At 35.8% G+C, this 16,645-nt stretch overlaps 1 protein-coding gene across 2 annotated transcripts in view; it reads right to left on the bottom strand.

Annotated features, from left to right (window-relative positions):
* The window catches only part of LEMD3 (LEM domain containing 3), an 83,702-nt gene that overhangs the window by 7,132 nt on the left and 59,925 nt on the right, over positions 1-16,645 (bottom strand). For both annotated transcript variants that reach the window (XM_059683509.1, XM_059683510.1), the window contains exons 5-9: positions 4,071-4,150; positions 3,842-3,987; positions 2,835-2,936; positions 2,319-2,421; positions 1,503-1,681 (exon numbers count right to left, since the gene is read on the bottom strand). In XM_059683509.1, the coding sequence (XP_059539492.1) occupies positions 1,503-1,681; positions 2,319-2,421; positions 2,835-2,936; positions 3,842-3,987; positions 4,071-4,150 (610 nt within the window). The remainder of the gene's footprint in view (positions 1-1,502; positions 1,682-2,318; positions 2,422-2,834; positions 2,937-3,841; positions 3,988-4,070; positions 4,151-16,645) is intronic.

The following is a 16,645-nucleotide window of genomic DNA, read 5'->3' as shown; positions in this document are numbered from 1 at the left end:
GCAGGCTGAGCTGAGGGAACCCCCCTCCATGCACAAATATCGTGCACCATGCCTCTAGTACTACTATAAATATGTAAGAACAATATGGTTTATTATTTGGGCAAGAAACTGTCTTTAGATTTGTCTTGAAAATCTCACCTTTAAAAAACAAGACAAACTATAACATTAAAAAAAAAATTCCTATGAACAAAATAATGGCCTTTTCTAGAACCTCAAAGGCATACATGAGTACTAATTGCTAGCTCTATGAAGAAATCAGGCTAAGACTCCACACCTTTATAACCAGGCATTAAGGTAATAAGATCTGACTGGCTTTGAATTGTTTCCACTGTCAAAGGGCCCTTCAGCATGCACCCTTTAAAACGAATAGTTTAGCTCTCGCTGGTTTGGCTCTGTGGATAGAGCATCAGTCTCTGGACTGAAGGGTCCTGGGTTTGATTCTAGTCAAGGGCACATGCCCAGGTTGTGGGTTTGGTTCCCAGTAGGGGGCATGAAGGAGGCAGCCAATCAATGATTCTCTCTCATCATTGATGTTTCTCTCTCTCTCCCCCTCTCCCTTCCTCTCTGAAATCAATAAAAATATATTTTAAGAAAACAAAACAAAAAACCCCAAATAGTTTATTGTTTAGTGCCATCTTTGGCAAAGTCAAAGCTTCATATTTATGCCATGATTATATTAAGCTTATTATTCAAACTCTTTTAACAGTGAAAATTAGAAAAAATGGGATCTTATTGTAATTTCAAAATAATTTACTGGTCTTTCCCATAAAAGCTATGCTTAGCAAACACTAATAAATGTGCTTTTATCCAACAAGGTTAAAAGAAACTCAACTCACTACTCGTCCTGAAATGCAAATTAAACTAACCATAAGATATAATTTTTCCACTAACCATTAAGATACAAAAAATTCAAGTGAGGTAACCGCTATCACTAGTACAGGTTTGGTTATATAAGACAACCAATCACCAAACCCTCCTATATACTTACATATACACGCTTTTGTAACTATGCAAGTATTAAAAAAAATATAGAGATGCTCAGAAAAGCTACTTGGCATGGGGGATATGCAGGCAAGTAAAAACTGGAAAAAGGAGCAATTAAAAACTTATGATTCCATTTAATATGTCTTATATATACAGCATTATATATGTAAAACATATACATATATAAAGCATATGTGTCTTATCTGCATAAAAAATTAGAGGAAAATGCAATTAAATCTTTAATAACTAAGTTACTTTGTTAAGTGAAAAAGGAAAAAAAATTAATGTGTATAGTATTCTATTACAGAAAAGACAAATCATTTAAGTTTTTAAAAGCCAGGAGAAAGTGGAAGGACATATAAGGAGCTAACACTAATTCCTTCTATGGGATGAAACTGGAAGGGGAGCTTTGCTTTCATACCTTGCTCAATTGTACTATTTTAAATAACATAAGAGTTATAATTGGAAATAACAAAACAAATTTATGCTTGTATTTTTTGTTGTTTAAAAATACATACCTTGACCTTGCCATACTTTTGAAGGTATTACTAATATTTTGTCACAGGATGCAGAAGGCTGGATCCACCGCCAAACTAGAAAATCTGTACCACCTATTCTTCGTGTTTCTGTACGAACTCTAGACTCGTTAGCAGCAAGGAAGTCAACGGCTCTATCCCAGACTTTCTTCATTCTTTTCCTATTATAGCAACAAAATGATTATCATCTTGGCTTATCATTTTTTCAAATATTAATAACTGAAGGTAGTGTTATTGTTAATTCTGGCTGTTCTTAAAGTGTTTTTCAAAAAAGATTTAGTTGCCTAAACTTCACTCACCTCAGATTTACTGAATTTCAAACTCTAGAGGTAGACCATAAGCCTCAGTATGTTTTCCTCCCTAAAATTTCCACTGGACCTTAAGAAAGCTGTTTTAGCATATGGCATCATAATTATTTTCAAGAAGTTATTGGTTCTCTTATTTTAAAAGCTTTGTTAACAAGATTAAGTATTTAAAAATATAACTAATAAAACTTCACTGGCTACTATCTCTGTTTCTTTATCAAGATGAAAGTAAAGGAAATAAGGTAGAAATTGACAAAAAAGAATCAGATGTAACAGAATGAGAATGATTTAGAAACCTAATTGTTTATTTTGCCACTGAAAATCAGGAAGGTAACAGAAGAGAACTTAGAAAGAAGAGTTTCAAGTACAAAAATAAAGCCTGCACAGTAAAACAGGGTTTAGTTGAGAAGGGTCACAACTCGCAATAATTTTTCACAACTACAGAAAACACCAACATTCTTATTTACTTTAACTCAAAATGCTTTGAACACACCTGTCATGAGGCAGTATTAAGGAATCTCGAACATGTGGAATAGGCATGAAAGGTTGTAAATCTTTGTTTTCCTGGCAAGCTTCATTATGACTTCGTAAAACATCTGAAAATAAATCAACACATTTACAAATGAATCAATCACTGGTTATCATGTTATAGTTTATCATGTAATGACTATTCTAGAAATAGTTTAGATTTTATTTGTACTTTTTTGTTAATCCTCACCTGAGGATATTTTTCCATTGCTTTTCAGAGTGGAAGGAAGGGAGGGAAGGGGAAGGGGAGAGAAGGGGGGAGGGGGAGAAAGGGAGAGAGAGAGAGAGAAAGAGAGAAATCGATGTAAGAGAGACACATGAACTGGTTGCTTCCTGCACATGCCCCAACAGGGGGTGGGGAGGGAGCAAACACACAACCCATTGCCCTTGACCGGGAATCAAACCCGAAACCCTTCAGTGCCCGAGACAATGCTCTAACCACTGACCATGGCAATAGTTTAGATTTCTAAAAATACTATACCTATAATCTTTATCACCATATCATACATCTGTCTTGTTTCCTCTTCCTCTTTTGTCCAGCGATATTTCATGTAACGCAGAACAACACAAACCATCACTACACCTGCAATATTCATATATTTTGCATTTTAAAAATTTGTGGTCAATGGCATTCAATAACATTTATTGCGAAAAACAAGAAAAGAAAACTCATGACAGTTTCTACAGTGATTATTTTACTTGCCATAATGGGATAATGGAATGTGCTTTCAAGAGAGTGGGTTGAATTAGCTACATAATTAAAACTATATAGAAAATTTTAATATTAAACATAATCCAGAGTTTAACTTAATCTCACTTCTTTTGTTATGTTGACAACTGAACTTTTCTTTTTAATTTTTATGGTTTTTTTCAATGTTTTAAAAATCTGTTAATAAGTGCAACATTTAAATTCTAGCTATTAATTTTTTGAAAACAAAATAAAAACTGTTTCACAGACTTTTTTCTTTTGCAGCTTTAAACTACTAGAAAAGTGAGTCTATTGGGATTAAACATACTATACCTTACTTTTTAGGTAAATTAACTTATTCTTGAGGGACTTGGACAGAAAAATAATCTCATAAATTCCAATTTTCAATCAAAATACTCATATAAAATCTAGGAACCTAAATGAAAATTTTAATTCAGGTAATATTTTTAAAATAAAAAATAATTTTAATAAACATACATACCTTGCCATATTTATAATATTTTACGTAAAATACTTATATTTTATTTTTAAAAACTAACCTTAATTTTTATATTTTCCAGTTCTATTTTAAAGTAGATTTCCATCTATGCACTTATACCTGAGTACTGTTTTCTAAACTAATGCTGACATTATTTTTAAAAACCTCAATATTATTATATCTTAGAGGAGTTTTGGATGTGAATTATAATGAAATAAATTATCAATCCTAGCATTTGGTGAAATACAGACACGAAAATTATAAAATACAATGTATCTTCTTTGTCATCCTAACAACTTACCTAAACATAACAACAATAACCTGTGGGTGACAGTAATAAAAGCGCGCCGAAAACGACACCAAAAAGACATTAGTGGTCTTGTGGATTGTAAAAACTGCACATCAGTTACATTTGTCAATTGTTCGTCAGGGCCATAGCCAACACACCTATTTAAAAATAAAGGGAGAATTTAGAAGCAAAATCACTTCTTATACTACAAAATGATCAAAGTAGAAATTAAGTCCTTTACCTTATTCCAACATCTTTTCCATTTTCAAAAATCCACTGTAATGACATGTTAAACATATTTTCATATTCAGGACCTAAATTCTAATAAGAAAAATAGAGAACATAACTAACTATTCTTAATAATTCACATTCATTTGACTCTTATAATTACCATACATTCCATAACACTTTAAACTATACTGCGTAACAAAAAAGTATTATTCATTACAGAAAAGTAAAAGGAAAAAAATTACCATTTCCCCACCACTCTAAGATAATCATGGTTAATATTTTGCTACATTCTCTTTTTGTTTGTTTTTTTTACATTTATAAATGTGTTTTTTAATAATTTTTTAAAGTATCATCAAAAGAGTGAATTAGCAATTTTTAAAAATGGAACACTATTTTTAGATGGACAAATGACAAAAAATTCAGATGTGGCTATTTCATGGACATTTTCTGAACAAGTGAATAAAGGAAGGATGTCAGGCTCAAGAAAAACAACTGACCATATATTACTAATGATAAAATTCAAACTTTCAAGTAATAAGTAGAATTTTTAAAAACTTGCATCCATAACTATGAGCTTGACAGCTTCACAGTAACTTGAAAACCCCTTGCAATGAGACTGGTGTGATATTAATGAATATGACTTTTGGGTATGACTTAATAAAATGTGTCAACATTTGGAAGACCTACATAACCAGTAAACCAATATCTTCCAAATGACAGCTGCATAAGTTACAAAATCTTGCACAGGTAAAAAAATCCATTCTAGTGCAAAACATACCAATGGGTTTTAAAGGCTGAGTATGAAAAAGTTTAGACATGGTTTCAAATCCCACATTGCAGCTAATCTTTAAGAAACTACTACTTGTAGGATTTTAATGTGGTATCAAAGAATAATTACAATTACCTGAGTACTAAAATACTTTTCCCTGAAATAAGTCAGTCAAAGAAAGATAAGTATCATATGATCTCACTCATATGTGGAATCTAATGAACCAAATAAACTGTTGCTCAAAAATAGACACAGTGTCATATTGTTGAACCTGGTAGGGAAGGCAAGGGAGGGTGGGTGGGAAGAGATCAACCAATGAGCTTGTATGCATATAGGCATAACCTGTGGACACAGACAATGGAGTGCTGAGGGCCTGGGGGGAGGAGGAAGGAGGATGGGAACGGACTGGAAGAGGTTAATGGGGGAAAAAGGAGGACCTATGTAATATTTTCAACAATAAGGATTTTTAAAGAATACTTTTCCCTGTTTTAACTACATTATCTGTATAAGACTAAATTTTTTTATGTATTTCAACCAAAACACAACATAACAGATCAGAAGCAAATATGAGAAACCAGTTGCCTTTTCTTAGGCTACACATTAAAGAAATTTGCAAAAGGGAGTCAAGATGGAGGCCGGCAGGACGGTAATGAGGGACAGAGTGAGAGTGAGTGAGGGAGTGAAAGGGGAGTATGTGGGCATGTGGTGTGTGTGTGTGTGTGTGTGTGACAGATCCTGCAGGAGTCTCAGGGGTTGGCAGACCAGACTGTACTAGATAGGGAGCCCTTGCTATGGCTGCAAGCACTCCCAGGGCTGCTGGCTCTAGCTCAGAAAACACGCCATCTTGAAGGGGAGAGCTGCTATGACTAGGAGCCCAGCATCACCACCACCCAGACTAAGCTCAGACACCATCCCAGACACTACAGCCACTCCGGCCAAAGAACTGCTACCTCATCTGCAGACCCACAGACACTGGGACCCCAGCCTCCCTGGCCACAGGCTCCTGTGAGACCTGAGTGCGCTTCTCTCCTCAGCCACACACAGGCCCCGTGCAGTGACTAGGCGCCTTGGCACTCTGGTGAGAGCAAAAACGGGGAGACAAAGAACAAGCCCCAAAGGGGGGAGGGGGGGAGGAATGGCCAGAAAAGGAACTGAATGAAACAGAGGCATTCAATATGTCAGAAAAAGAATTCAAAGTAAGGGTCATACAGTTCCTAAACCGGCTGGATGAGAAATTCAACAACTTATGTAAGAATCAAGAGGAAATAAAAAATGATATAGCTACAATATAAAACCACAATGGAAGGTTTCAACAATAGACTAGGAGAGGAGGACCAAATTAGCGAGTTAGAAGACAGGGAAGTAAAACACACCTAAACTGAACAGCAACTGGAGAAAAAAATTAGAAAGCAGGAGAGCCTAAGGGAGATTTGGGACAACATGAAACAAAGCGACATACATATAATAGGGGTGCCAGAAGAACAAGAAGAGGAATGAATAGAAAACCTATTTGAAGAAATAATGACAGAAAACTTCCCTGATTTGGAGAAGAAAGAAGTCACAGACGCATAGGGAGTCCCAAACAAGATGAAGCAAAAAAGACCCACACCAAGACACGTGATAATTACAATGGCAAACGTTAATGACAAAGAGAGAATCTTAAATGCTGCAAGAGAGAAACAGAGATGTACCTACAAGGGATCTCCCACTAGATTGTCTAATGATTTCTCAACAGAAACACATCAGGCCAGAAAGGAATGGAAAGAAGTATACAAAGTCATGCAACGCAAGGGACTCAATCCAGTAATACTCTATCCAGCAAGGCTAGCATGCAAAATTGAAGTGGAAATCAGGAGCTTCAAAGACCAAAAACGGCTAAGGGAGTTTATCACTATCAAGCCAGCAATGCAAGAAGTTTTAAAAGGACTGCTGTAAAAAGAACAAATAAAAAGGGAAGAAAGAACACAGCCCTAAAGAATAAAAATGGCTATAAAGAAGTACCTATCAATAATAACCTTAAACCTAAATGGATTAAATGCTCCAATCAAAAGACATCAAGTGCCTGAATGAATAAGAAAACATGACCCATATATATGTTGTCTACAAGAGACCCACCTGAGACCAAGGGATTCATATAGACTGATAGTGAAGAGATGGAAAAATATTTTTTCAGGCAAATGGAAATGAAAAAAAAAGCTGGGGTGGCAATACTTATATCTGACAAAGTGAAGGCCATAACAAGAGATAAAAATGGCCACTTCATAATACTAAAGGGATTGATACAACAAGAGGATATAACTCTGGTAAACATATATGCACTCAATGCAGGACCACCCAAAAACAAAAAAACTTCTGGAAGATATCAAGGGAGAGATCAACAGCAATACAATCATATTAGGAGACTTTAATACCCCACTGACATCACTGAGTAAATCCTCTAGACAAAAAAATCAACAAAGAAACAGCAATCCTAAATGACTCACTAGATTAGATGGACTTAATTGACATATTCAGAACATTTCACCCCAAAGCTACGGAATATACATTCTTCTCAAGTGCACACAAGATATTTTAAAGACAGACCACATATTGGGACACAGGGAAAGTCTCTTCAAATTAAAGAAGACAGAAATCATATCAAGCATCTTCTCAGAGCAGAATGGCATCAAATTAGAAATCAACTACAATAAAAACTGAAAAAAATCAAACACTTGGAGGCTAAATAGCATGCTATTAAACAATGACTGGGTTACCAGAGAGATCAAAAGCATACTGGAAACAAATGACAATGAAATACAAGAATCCAGAATCTATGGGACACAGTGAAAGCAGTCCTGAGAGGGAAGCTCATAGCTCTACAGGCTTACCTCAAAAAACAAGAAAAATGGTACTTAAATTATCTAACCCAACAACTTAAAAAATTAGAGAGAAAGAAGAAACGCCCAGAGTAAGCAGAAGGAAGGAAATAATAAAGAGCAGAGCAGAAATAAACTACATAGAAACAACAACAACAACAACAACAACAAATCAATAAAACCAAGAGCTGGTTCTTTGAAAGGATAAACAAGATGGATGAACCTCTAGCCAGGCTCACCAAGAAGCAAAAAGAGAGGACCCAAATAAACAAAATCAGAAATGAAAGAGACGAAATAACAGACCCCACAGAAACACAAAGGATTATAAAAAAAAATACTATGAACAACTCTATTCCAACGAACTGGTCAACCCAGAAGAAATGGATATATTCCTAGAAAAATATGACCTTACAAATCTCAACCAGGAGAAATAAAAAAATCTGAATAGGCTGATAACTACCCATGAAATTAAAGCAGTAATTAAAAAAAGCTTCCAGCAAACAAAAGCCCTGGGCCAGGCGGCTTCACAGGGAAGTTTTACCAAACATTTAAAGAAGAACTAAAACTATCCTTCTCAGATTATGCCAAAAAATTCAAGAGGAAGGAACATTTCCAAGCTCTTACTATGAAACCAGCATTACCCTAACCCCAAAACCAGATAAAGACACTACAAAGAAAGAGAATTACAGGTCAATATCCCTGATGAACATAGATGTTAAAATCCTCAACAAAATTCTAGCAAATCAGAACCAGCATTACATTAGAAAGATCATACACCATGACCAAGTGGAATTTATTCCAGGGATGCAAGAATGGTACAATATCCGCAAATTAATAAACATGATACATCACATAAACAAACTAAGGGATAAAAATCACATAATCACATAATCATATCAATCCTATATAATAAAAGCCAGCGACTGAAACGGCAGAATGACCAAAGACCAGAACAACAGCGGCTAGCCGGCCCCGCTGGCCCACACTTGTGCACTGGGCCTCTATCCTATATAATAAAAGGGGAATATGCAAATTGACCCTTACACTGAACGACCACTAGACTAGTCACTATGAGGTTAACTGACCACCTCTAGGTCCCTTTCCCCGGCCAACTAGGCTCCGATCACCCAATGGCGAATGGGAAACTGGAGGTGGGTGGCGGCAGGGGGCAGGGCTGGTGAGCAGGCAGAACAGCCAACCTCTTGGTTCCTCCCCCCAGCCGGCAGACACTGATCACCCAATGGTGAACGGTGAACCGGGATGGGCAGCAGTGGGGGGGGAGGCCGGGTGCAGGCAATCAGGGAAGATGGCCCTGATCGCAGACCATGCTTAGGGACTGCACCTGCTCACGAATTCTGTGCTCCGGGTCTTAGTTGATACATAAAAAGCATTTGACAAAATCCAACACCCTTTCTTGATAACAATTCTCAGCACAGTGGGAATAGAGGGATCATACCTCAACAGAATAAAAGCCTTATATGACAAACCTATACTAGTAGCCAACATCATACTCAATGGGAAAATAGTAGAATAATTTTCCCTAAGAACAGGAACAAGACAGGTATGCCCACTCTCACCACTCCTGTTTGACATAGTACTAGAAGTGCTAGCCATAGCAATCAGACAAAAAGAAGAAATAAAAGGCACCCAAATTGGAAAAGAAGAAGTAAATCTGTCATTTGACATGATATTGTACATAGAAAACCCTAAGGACTCCATCAAAAAACTACTAGAGTTAATAAATGAATTTGGCAATGCAGCAGGATACAAAATTAACACCCAGAAATCTATGGCTTTTTTATATGCCAATAATGAACTCACATAAAGAGAAACTAAAAAATAATCCCAATGACCATTGCAACAAAAAAATTAAGATACCTAGGAATAAACTTAACTAAGGAGGTAGAAGACTTGTACTCAAAAAACTACAGGATATTGAAAAAAAAGAGCTAGAGGAAGACATAAACAAATGGAAGAATATGCCATGTTCATGGATTGTTAGAAACAACATCATTAAAATGTCCATACTACCCAAAGCAATCCATAGATTCAATCAGTCTCCATTAAAATACCAACAGCATATTTCACAGACTTAGAACAAACTCCCCAAAAATTCATATGGAATAAAAAAAAGACCCCCGAATAGCCACAGCAATCCTGAGAAAGAAGAACAAAGTAGGTGGGATCCCAATACCAAATATCAATCTGTATTACAAAGCCACTGTTCTCAAAACTGCCTGATACTGGCACAAGAACAGACATATAGACCAATGGAACAGAACAAAGAACCCAGAAATTGACCCAAGCCATAATACTCAATATTAGACAAAGGAGGCAAGAACACACAATGGAGTCTAGACGGTCTCTTCAATAAATGGTGTTGGGAAAATTGGACTGATACATGCAAAAAATGAAACTAGACCAGCAGTCACCAACCTCTGCTCCAAAGGTTTCCTTAAACCAGCGGTCACCAACCTTTTGGACCTCACGGACCACTGGTTGGCGCGAATGCTGAACTAGACCACTAACTTAGACCATACTCAAAAATAAACTCAAAATGGATAAAGGACTTAAACATAAGATGGGAAACTATAAAAATCTTAAAAAGAATCCACAGGCAGCAAAATATCGGACATATGTCATAGCAATACTAGGTGTACCAGTTAATAATGCGGATTTTTTTTCAAAAGATGGAGTAACATATATGTTGATATACATGCGATTTGATATGTATGTTATATTGTTGTATTGACAGCAAGCTTCAAAACTTCATATGTCAAATTTGCTGAAGGTGTTAACATCATAGATATTTTTACACTTAAAAATGTCGAATTTCGTGCCAAAAAAAGAGAGCATTTTCAGGAAGTATTAATTCATTACTTTATTTTGAAGAAAAAGTTATCGTATACTTCGGGAAGCTTATGGTGAACATGCTATGCTCCATCTCAAGATACTTATGAACGCTGGTTTAAACGCTTTAAAAGTGATGATTTCAATGTGAAAGACAAAGAACGCCCAAGTCAACTGAAAAAGTTTGAAGACCAACAATTACAAGCATTATTGGAAGAGGATGCATGTCAAACGCAGAAACAACTTGCAGAAAGATTAAACGTTGCTCAGCAAACAATTTCCGATCGTTTACAAGCAATGGGAAAGATTTTAAAGGAAGGAAAATGGGTGCCACATCAACTGATCGAAAGATAAATGGAAAACCGAAAAGTCATCAGTAAAATGTTGCTTCAACGGAACGAAACAAAGTCTTTTTTGCATCGAATTGTGACTGGCGATGAAAAGTGGATTTAGAGAATCCCAAATGTACAAAATCATGGGTTGATCCAGGTCAACCATCAACATCGACTGTAAGGCCAAATCGCTTCGAAAAGAAGGCAATATTCTGCGTTTGGTAGGATCAGGAAGGTGTGGTGTATTATGAGCTTCTAAAACCAGGTGAAACTGTTAATACTGACCGCTACCAACAACAAATAATCCATTTGAACCACGCTTTGATCGTAAAATGACCAGAATGTTCCAGAAGACATGGCAAAGTAATTTTGCTTCGTGATAACGCACCATCACACACTTCAAAACCAATTAAAGGCACGTTAAAAGATCTTGCTGGGAAGTTTAACCCACCCACTATATTCACCAGACCTTGCTCCTTCAGATTACCACTTTTTCCGATCGATGGTACATGCACTTTCTGAACACCATTTCAAAACATACAAAGAAGTGGAAAATTGGGTCTCTGAATGGTTTGCCTCAAAACAAGAAAAGTTCTATTGGGACGGTATCCACAAATAACCTGAAAGATGGGGGAAATGTGTAGCTAGCGATGGACATTACTTTGAATAAAGCACTTTTGATGTTTCACTTGAAATTATCATGTTTTCTTTGATTACAAAATCCGCTATTATTATCATTAAACTGCTAGTATCTTTACCGATATAGCTCCTAGGGCAATGGAAACTAAGGAGAAAATAAACAAATGGGACTAAATCAAAATAAAAAGCTTCTGCACAGCAAAAGAAACCATCAACAACAAAATAAGAAAGCCCACTACATGGGAGAATATATTTGCCAATGTTATATCCGATAAGGGTCTAATCTTCAAAATTTATAGGGAACTCATACAACTTAACAAAAGGAAGATGAACAATCCAATCAAAAAATGGGCAAAGGACCTAAATAAACACTTTTCGAAAGAGGACATTCAGAAGGCCGAGAGACATATGAAAACATGCTCAAAGTCACTAATCACCGGAAAGATGCAAATGAAAACAACAATTAGGTATCATCTCACACCTGTCAGAATGGCTATCATCAACAAATCAACAACAAGTGCTGGTGAGGATGTGGACAAAAAGGAACCCTTTGTGCATTGATGGTGGGAATGCAGACTGGTGCAGCCACTGTGGAAAACAGTATGGAGTTTCCTCAAAAAATTAAAAATGGAACTCCCATTTGACCCAGGAATCCCACTTCTAGGAATATATCCCAAGAAACCAGAAACAACAATCAGAAAGGATATATGCATCCCTGTGTTCATAGCAGCACAATTCACCATAGCTAATATTTAGAAACAGCCTAAGTGCCCATCAGAAGATGAGTGGATTAAAAAACTGTGTTACATCTACACAACGGAATACTACACTGCTGTGAAAAGGAAAGATCTCTTATCATTTGCAATAGCATGGATGGAACTGAAGAACATTATACTAAGTGAAATAAGCCAGTTGGAGAAAGATAAATATCACATGATCTCACTCATTTGTGGAATCTAATGAACAACATAAACTGATGAACAAAAATAGATGGAGAGACAGAAAAGCATCGAATAGACTGTCAAACTTCAGAGGGAAGGCAGGAAAGGGTAGGGGTAGGGGGGAGGTAAGAGTAACCAATGGACACAGACACTAGGGGTTGAGGGCACGTGTAGGAGGGTGGGAGTGCCAGGGAGAGGTCAATGGGGGGAAAAGGAGACATGCGTAATACTTTAAACCAGTGGTTCTAAACCTTCCTAATGCCGCGACCCTTTAATACAGTTCCTCATGTTGTGGTAACCCCCAACCATAAAATTATTTTCGTTGCTACTTCATAACTGTAATTTTGCTACTGTTATGAATCGTAATGTAAATATCTGATATGCAGGATGTATTTTCATTGTTACAAATTGAACATAATTAAAGCATAGTGATTAATCACAAAAACAATATGTAATTATATATGTGTTTTCCAATGGTCTTAGGCAACCCCTGTGAAAGGGTCGTTCGACCCCCAAAGGAGTCGCAACCCACAGGTTGAGAACCGCTGCTTTAAGCAATAATTTTTTTTTAAATTGGCAAAAATGTGAAATGCCACTTCTCACTAAATTTTTTGAAAAATGTATTTTTCATAAAACTGCATTATGTTAAAATGTAATATTATTTTAAACAACTATATAAATTTATTTTTTGTTTTGGTTTCTAATATGTAATTATGCATCTAAATATCCTGTATAATAAAAGCCTAATATGCAAATCAAACGAATGGTGGAACAACTGGTCACAATGACCAGTTGCTATGATGTGCATTGACCACCTTGGGGCGGACGCTCAATGCAGGAGCTGCCCCCAGCCCACAGGCCCCGACCAGCAGCAGTGGTGAGGGGCGGGGCCAACAAGCAGGCAGTGCCAGGCCAGCCAAGGCGGGTGCCAGCGGGGGCCCCCAGATCGCTCGGCCAGTTGCCCCACAGATTGGCCCTGATCACCGGTCAGGCCTAGAGACCCTACCTGTGCGCAAATTTTGTGCACCAGGCCTCTAGTAGGTAGGTAGGTAGGTAGGTAGATAGATAGATAGATAGATAGATAGATAGATAGATAGATAGATAGATAGATAGATGGCACAACCAAAAGATGTTTGTGTTCCTCAGTAATTTTAGGAGTAATAGAGGATCCTGAAACTGAAGAGTTTAAAAACTGCTGTAGCCCTAGCTGGTTTGGCTTGGTGGATAGAGCGTTGGCCTGTGGACTGAAGGGTCCTGTGTTTGATTCTGGTCAAGGGCATGTACCTCAGTTGCAGGTTCCTCCCCAGCCCGGGCTCTGGTCTGGACAAGTGCAGGAGGCAATTAATCAATATGTTTCTCTCACACTGATATTTCTCTGTCTTTCCCTCTCTCTTCCACTCTCTAAAAATCAATGGAAAAAGATCCTCAGGTGAGGATTTAAAAAAATAATAATATAAATAAATGTTTAGAAAATTAAAAATAAAATAAAAACTGCTTTATATAGGTGAATTAGTTGGTTTTTTTAAATCAAATTATTAAAAATAAAAGTGGTACCACATTACATATACTGTTTTTCACTTGTTTTTTGTATTTGTTTTGTTTTTTCCACAAAATGAGGTATTGTATCAATGTCAGTACAGACAAAACAACCCCAAGTTTTTCTAACAAAACAATATTCCATTGTATGGCTATTTTATACTTTAATCAATCAACCTCTTATTAATAATCATGTAAAGCGTTTCCAGTTAATATTTTAATATATCAAATAGGGCTGTAATAAACATCTTTGAAAATTCCTTCTTTCAATATTTATTGAGGACTCACTGTATGTTAGGTACTGTTCTAGGACGTAGAGCTGTAGCACCAAACAAAACAATCAAAATCCCCTATGCTCACATAGCTTATGTTCTATTAAAAAATATGTTTTCATGTCCTTTTTGAAGGGAAAAGGATGAACTTCTAAAAGTAGAAATAAGTCAGTTTTTAAAATCAGTTTTTAAAAAAGGAAATTTGTAAGTAATAGCTATTACATTTTATAAACAAATTCTTCAATAGCATTGGAATCACAAGGTTTTCATTTGATCAGTAAATTTACTTCCTAATATGAAATTGGTAAGTAATTTTACTATGTACAATTTGAAAATGTTTTATAAGAAGAACTAATCTTGCCAGGCATTATTACTTATGTGTAACTAATACCAGGATTTTCCAGATGGGGAAGATAACTACAGGCAATCTGTTATTTGGAAAAAAAAAAAGTATAATTATTTCAGTATTATTTATAAATATTTTTAAAATTGTTGCCAATGTAATTATCAAATGAATGAGAAGTGGTTTATATATGAAATCATTTCAATGGAATATTATGAACCCAGAAATAAACAGATCTAAACAGCTATATGCTTAAAATAGTAAAACTACGACATTCAATTTACACTTATGTATAACTATAAAAGTTATGTACTCGTGAGTAAAAACTAGAAAATGAAGAAGTGACTTTTGTTTTAATATTGCCTTAAAATATTATACAATAAAATTACACAAAAATAATTTCAGACAATTACTGTTGTTATAAATACACAACTAGAAATCACTTTGCGTATAACTAAAAATTAAACAAAAGTCATAATCATTGCTCTAAAACTAGAGAAGAAAAAAACCTCTGATGAAAAAGCATCAAGAGAACATACTTCTAATTACATTGCATGAATCAGGATTAGCTAAAGCACAAGCTACAGTAGTCCCCCTTGACCTTGGTTTCGCTTTCCTCAATTTCAGTCACCTGCAGGCAACCACGATCCAAAAATATTAAATGGAAAATTCCAAAAATAAACAATTCAATAAGCAATTCCTAAGTTTTAAGTTGCCTGCCATTCTGAGTGGTGCAATAAAATCTCATGTTGTCCCCACTCCATTCCATCCAGGCTGTGAAACATCCTTATGTAGTGTGTTCACAACATATACACACCCTGTCAATCACTTAATACCCTTTTCAGTTATCAGAACAACTGTTGCAGTATTATAGTACTTGTGTTCAAATAAAATTATTTTATGTAATAATGGTCCCAAAATTCAACAGTAGTGATGCTGGCAATTCAGATATGCCAAAGAGAAGCCATAAAGTGTTTCCTTTAATTGAAAAGGTGAAAGTTCTTGATATAATAAGGAAAGAAAAAAATTATATGCTGAGGTTGCCAAGATCTACATTAAAAACAAATCATCTATCCCTCAAAAGTGTGAAAAATGGAAAAAAAAACTCATACTAATTTTGCTGTCATACCTCAAAATGCAAAAGTTACAGCCACAGTGCATAATAAATGCTTAGTAAGATGAAAAAGGCATTAAATTTATGGGTGGAAGACATGAACAGAAAACCTGTTCTGACTGATGGCAATGTGTTGCAACAGAAAGCAATGAGCCTGTATGAAGACTTTATAGTATGAGATTCTCTGAAAAGAGTGACCGACATTCACATAACTTCTATTATAGTACATTTTTATAATTATTCTATTAGTAGTTATTGTTGTTAACCTCTTATTGTCCCTAATTTATAAATTAAACTTTATCATAGGTATGCATGTATAGGAAAAAAATATAGAATTTATAGGATTTAGTACTGCGTAAGATTCTAGGCATTCACTGGGGGTCATGGGATATATCACGTGAAATAAGGGATTGAGGGATCAGCATTATATACAGGACTTTCAAAATCCACAAAACAAGATTAATATGAGTTATCCATGAAGCTGTAGACATTGCATTGATTCTCCTTTGTTATATATGTGTTTTTAAAAAGGATTTTTGTATTCATTTAGTTCCTTTCAAAGACTTAATCCTTCAAACACAGGCACTATAGCAGACTTCAAAGACTTACTTTAAAATTCAATGAAATGTATACACTTTAGCTACCGGGATTGTATATATATGAGTTTCAACTTATATCACTTCAATATGCAGGATATTATGACATTTTTGCATCCTTACATAGAATTTTGAAGGCTAGACTATACATATTTCAAATAATATTAAAAGAAATAAATTTCTAAGTTTATTAGTTGTATATTTGAAATATAAAAATTTTAGCCCGGCTGGTATGGTTCAGTGGTTGAGCATCGACCCATGAACCAGGAAGGAGGTTAGGGTTCGATTCCCAGTCAGGGCACATGCCCAGATTTTGCAATCCCCAGTAGAGGGCGTGC

This window comes from Myotis daubentonii, chromosome 2 (assembly GCF_963259705.1).
Source record: "Myotis daubentonii chromosome 2, mMyoDau2.1, whole genome shotgun sequence".
NCBI classification, from domain to species: Eukaryota; Metazoa; Chordata; class Mammalia; order Chiroptera; family Vespertilionidae; genus Myotis; species Myotis daubentonii.
The sequence above is the reverse complement of the archived record's forward strand: the minus strand, read 5'-3'. Positions and strand labels throughout refer to the sequence as shown.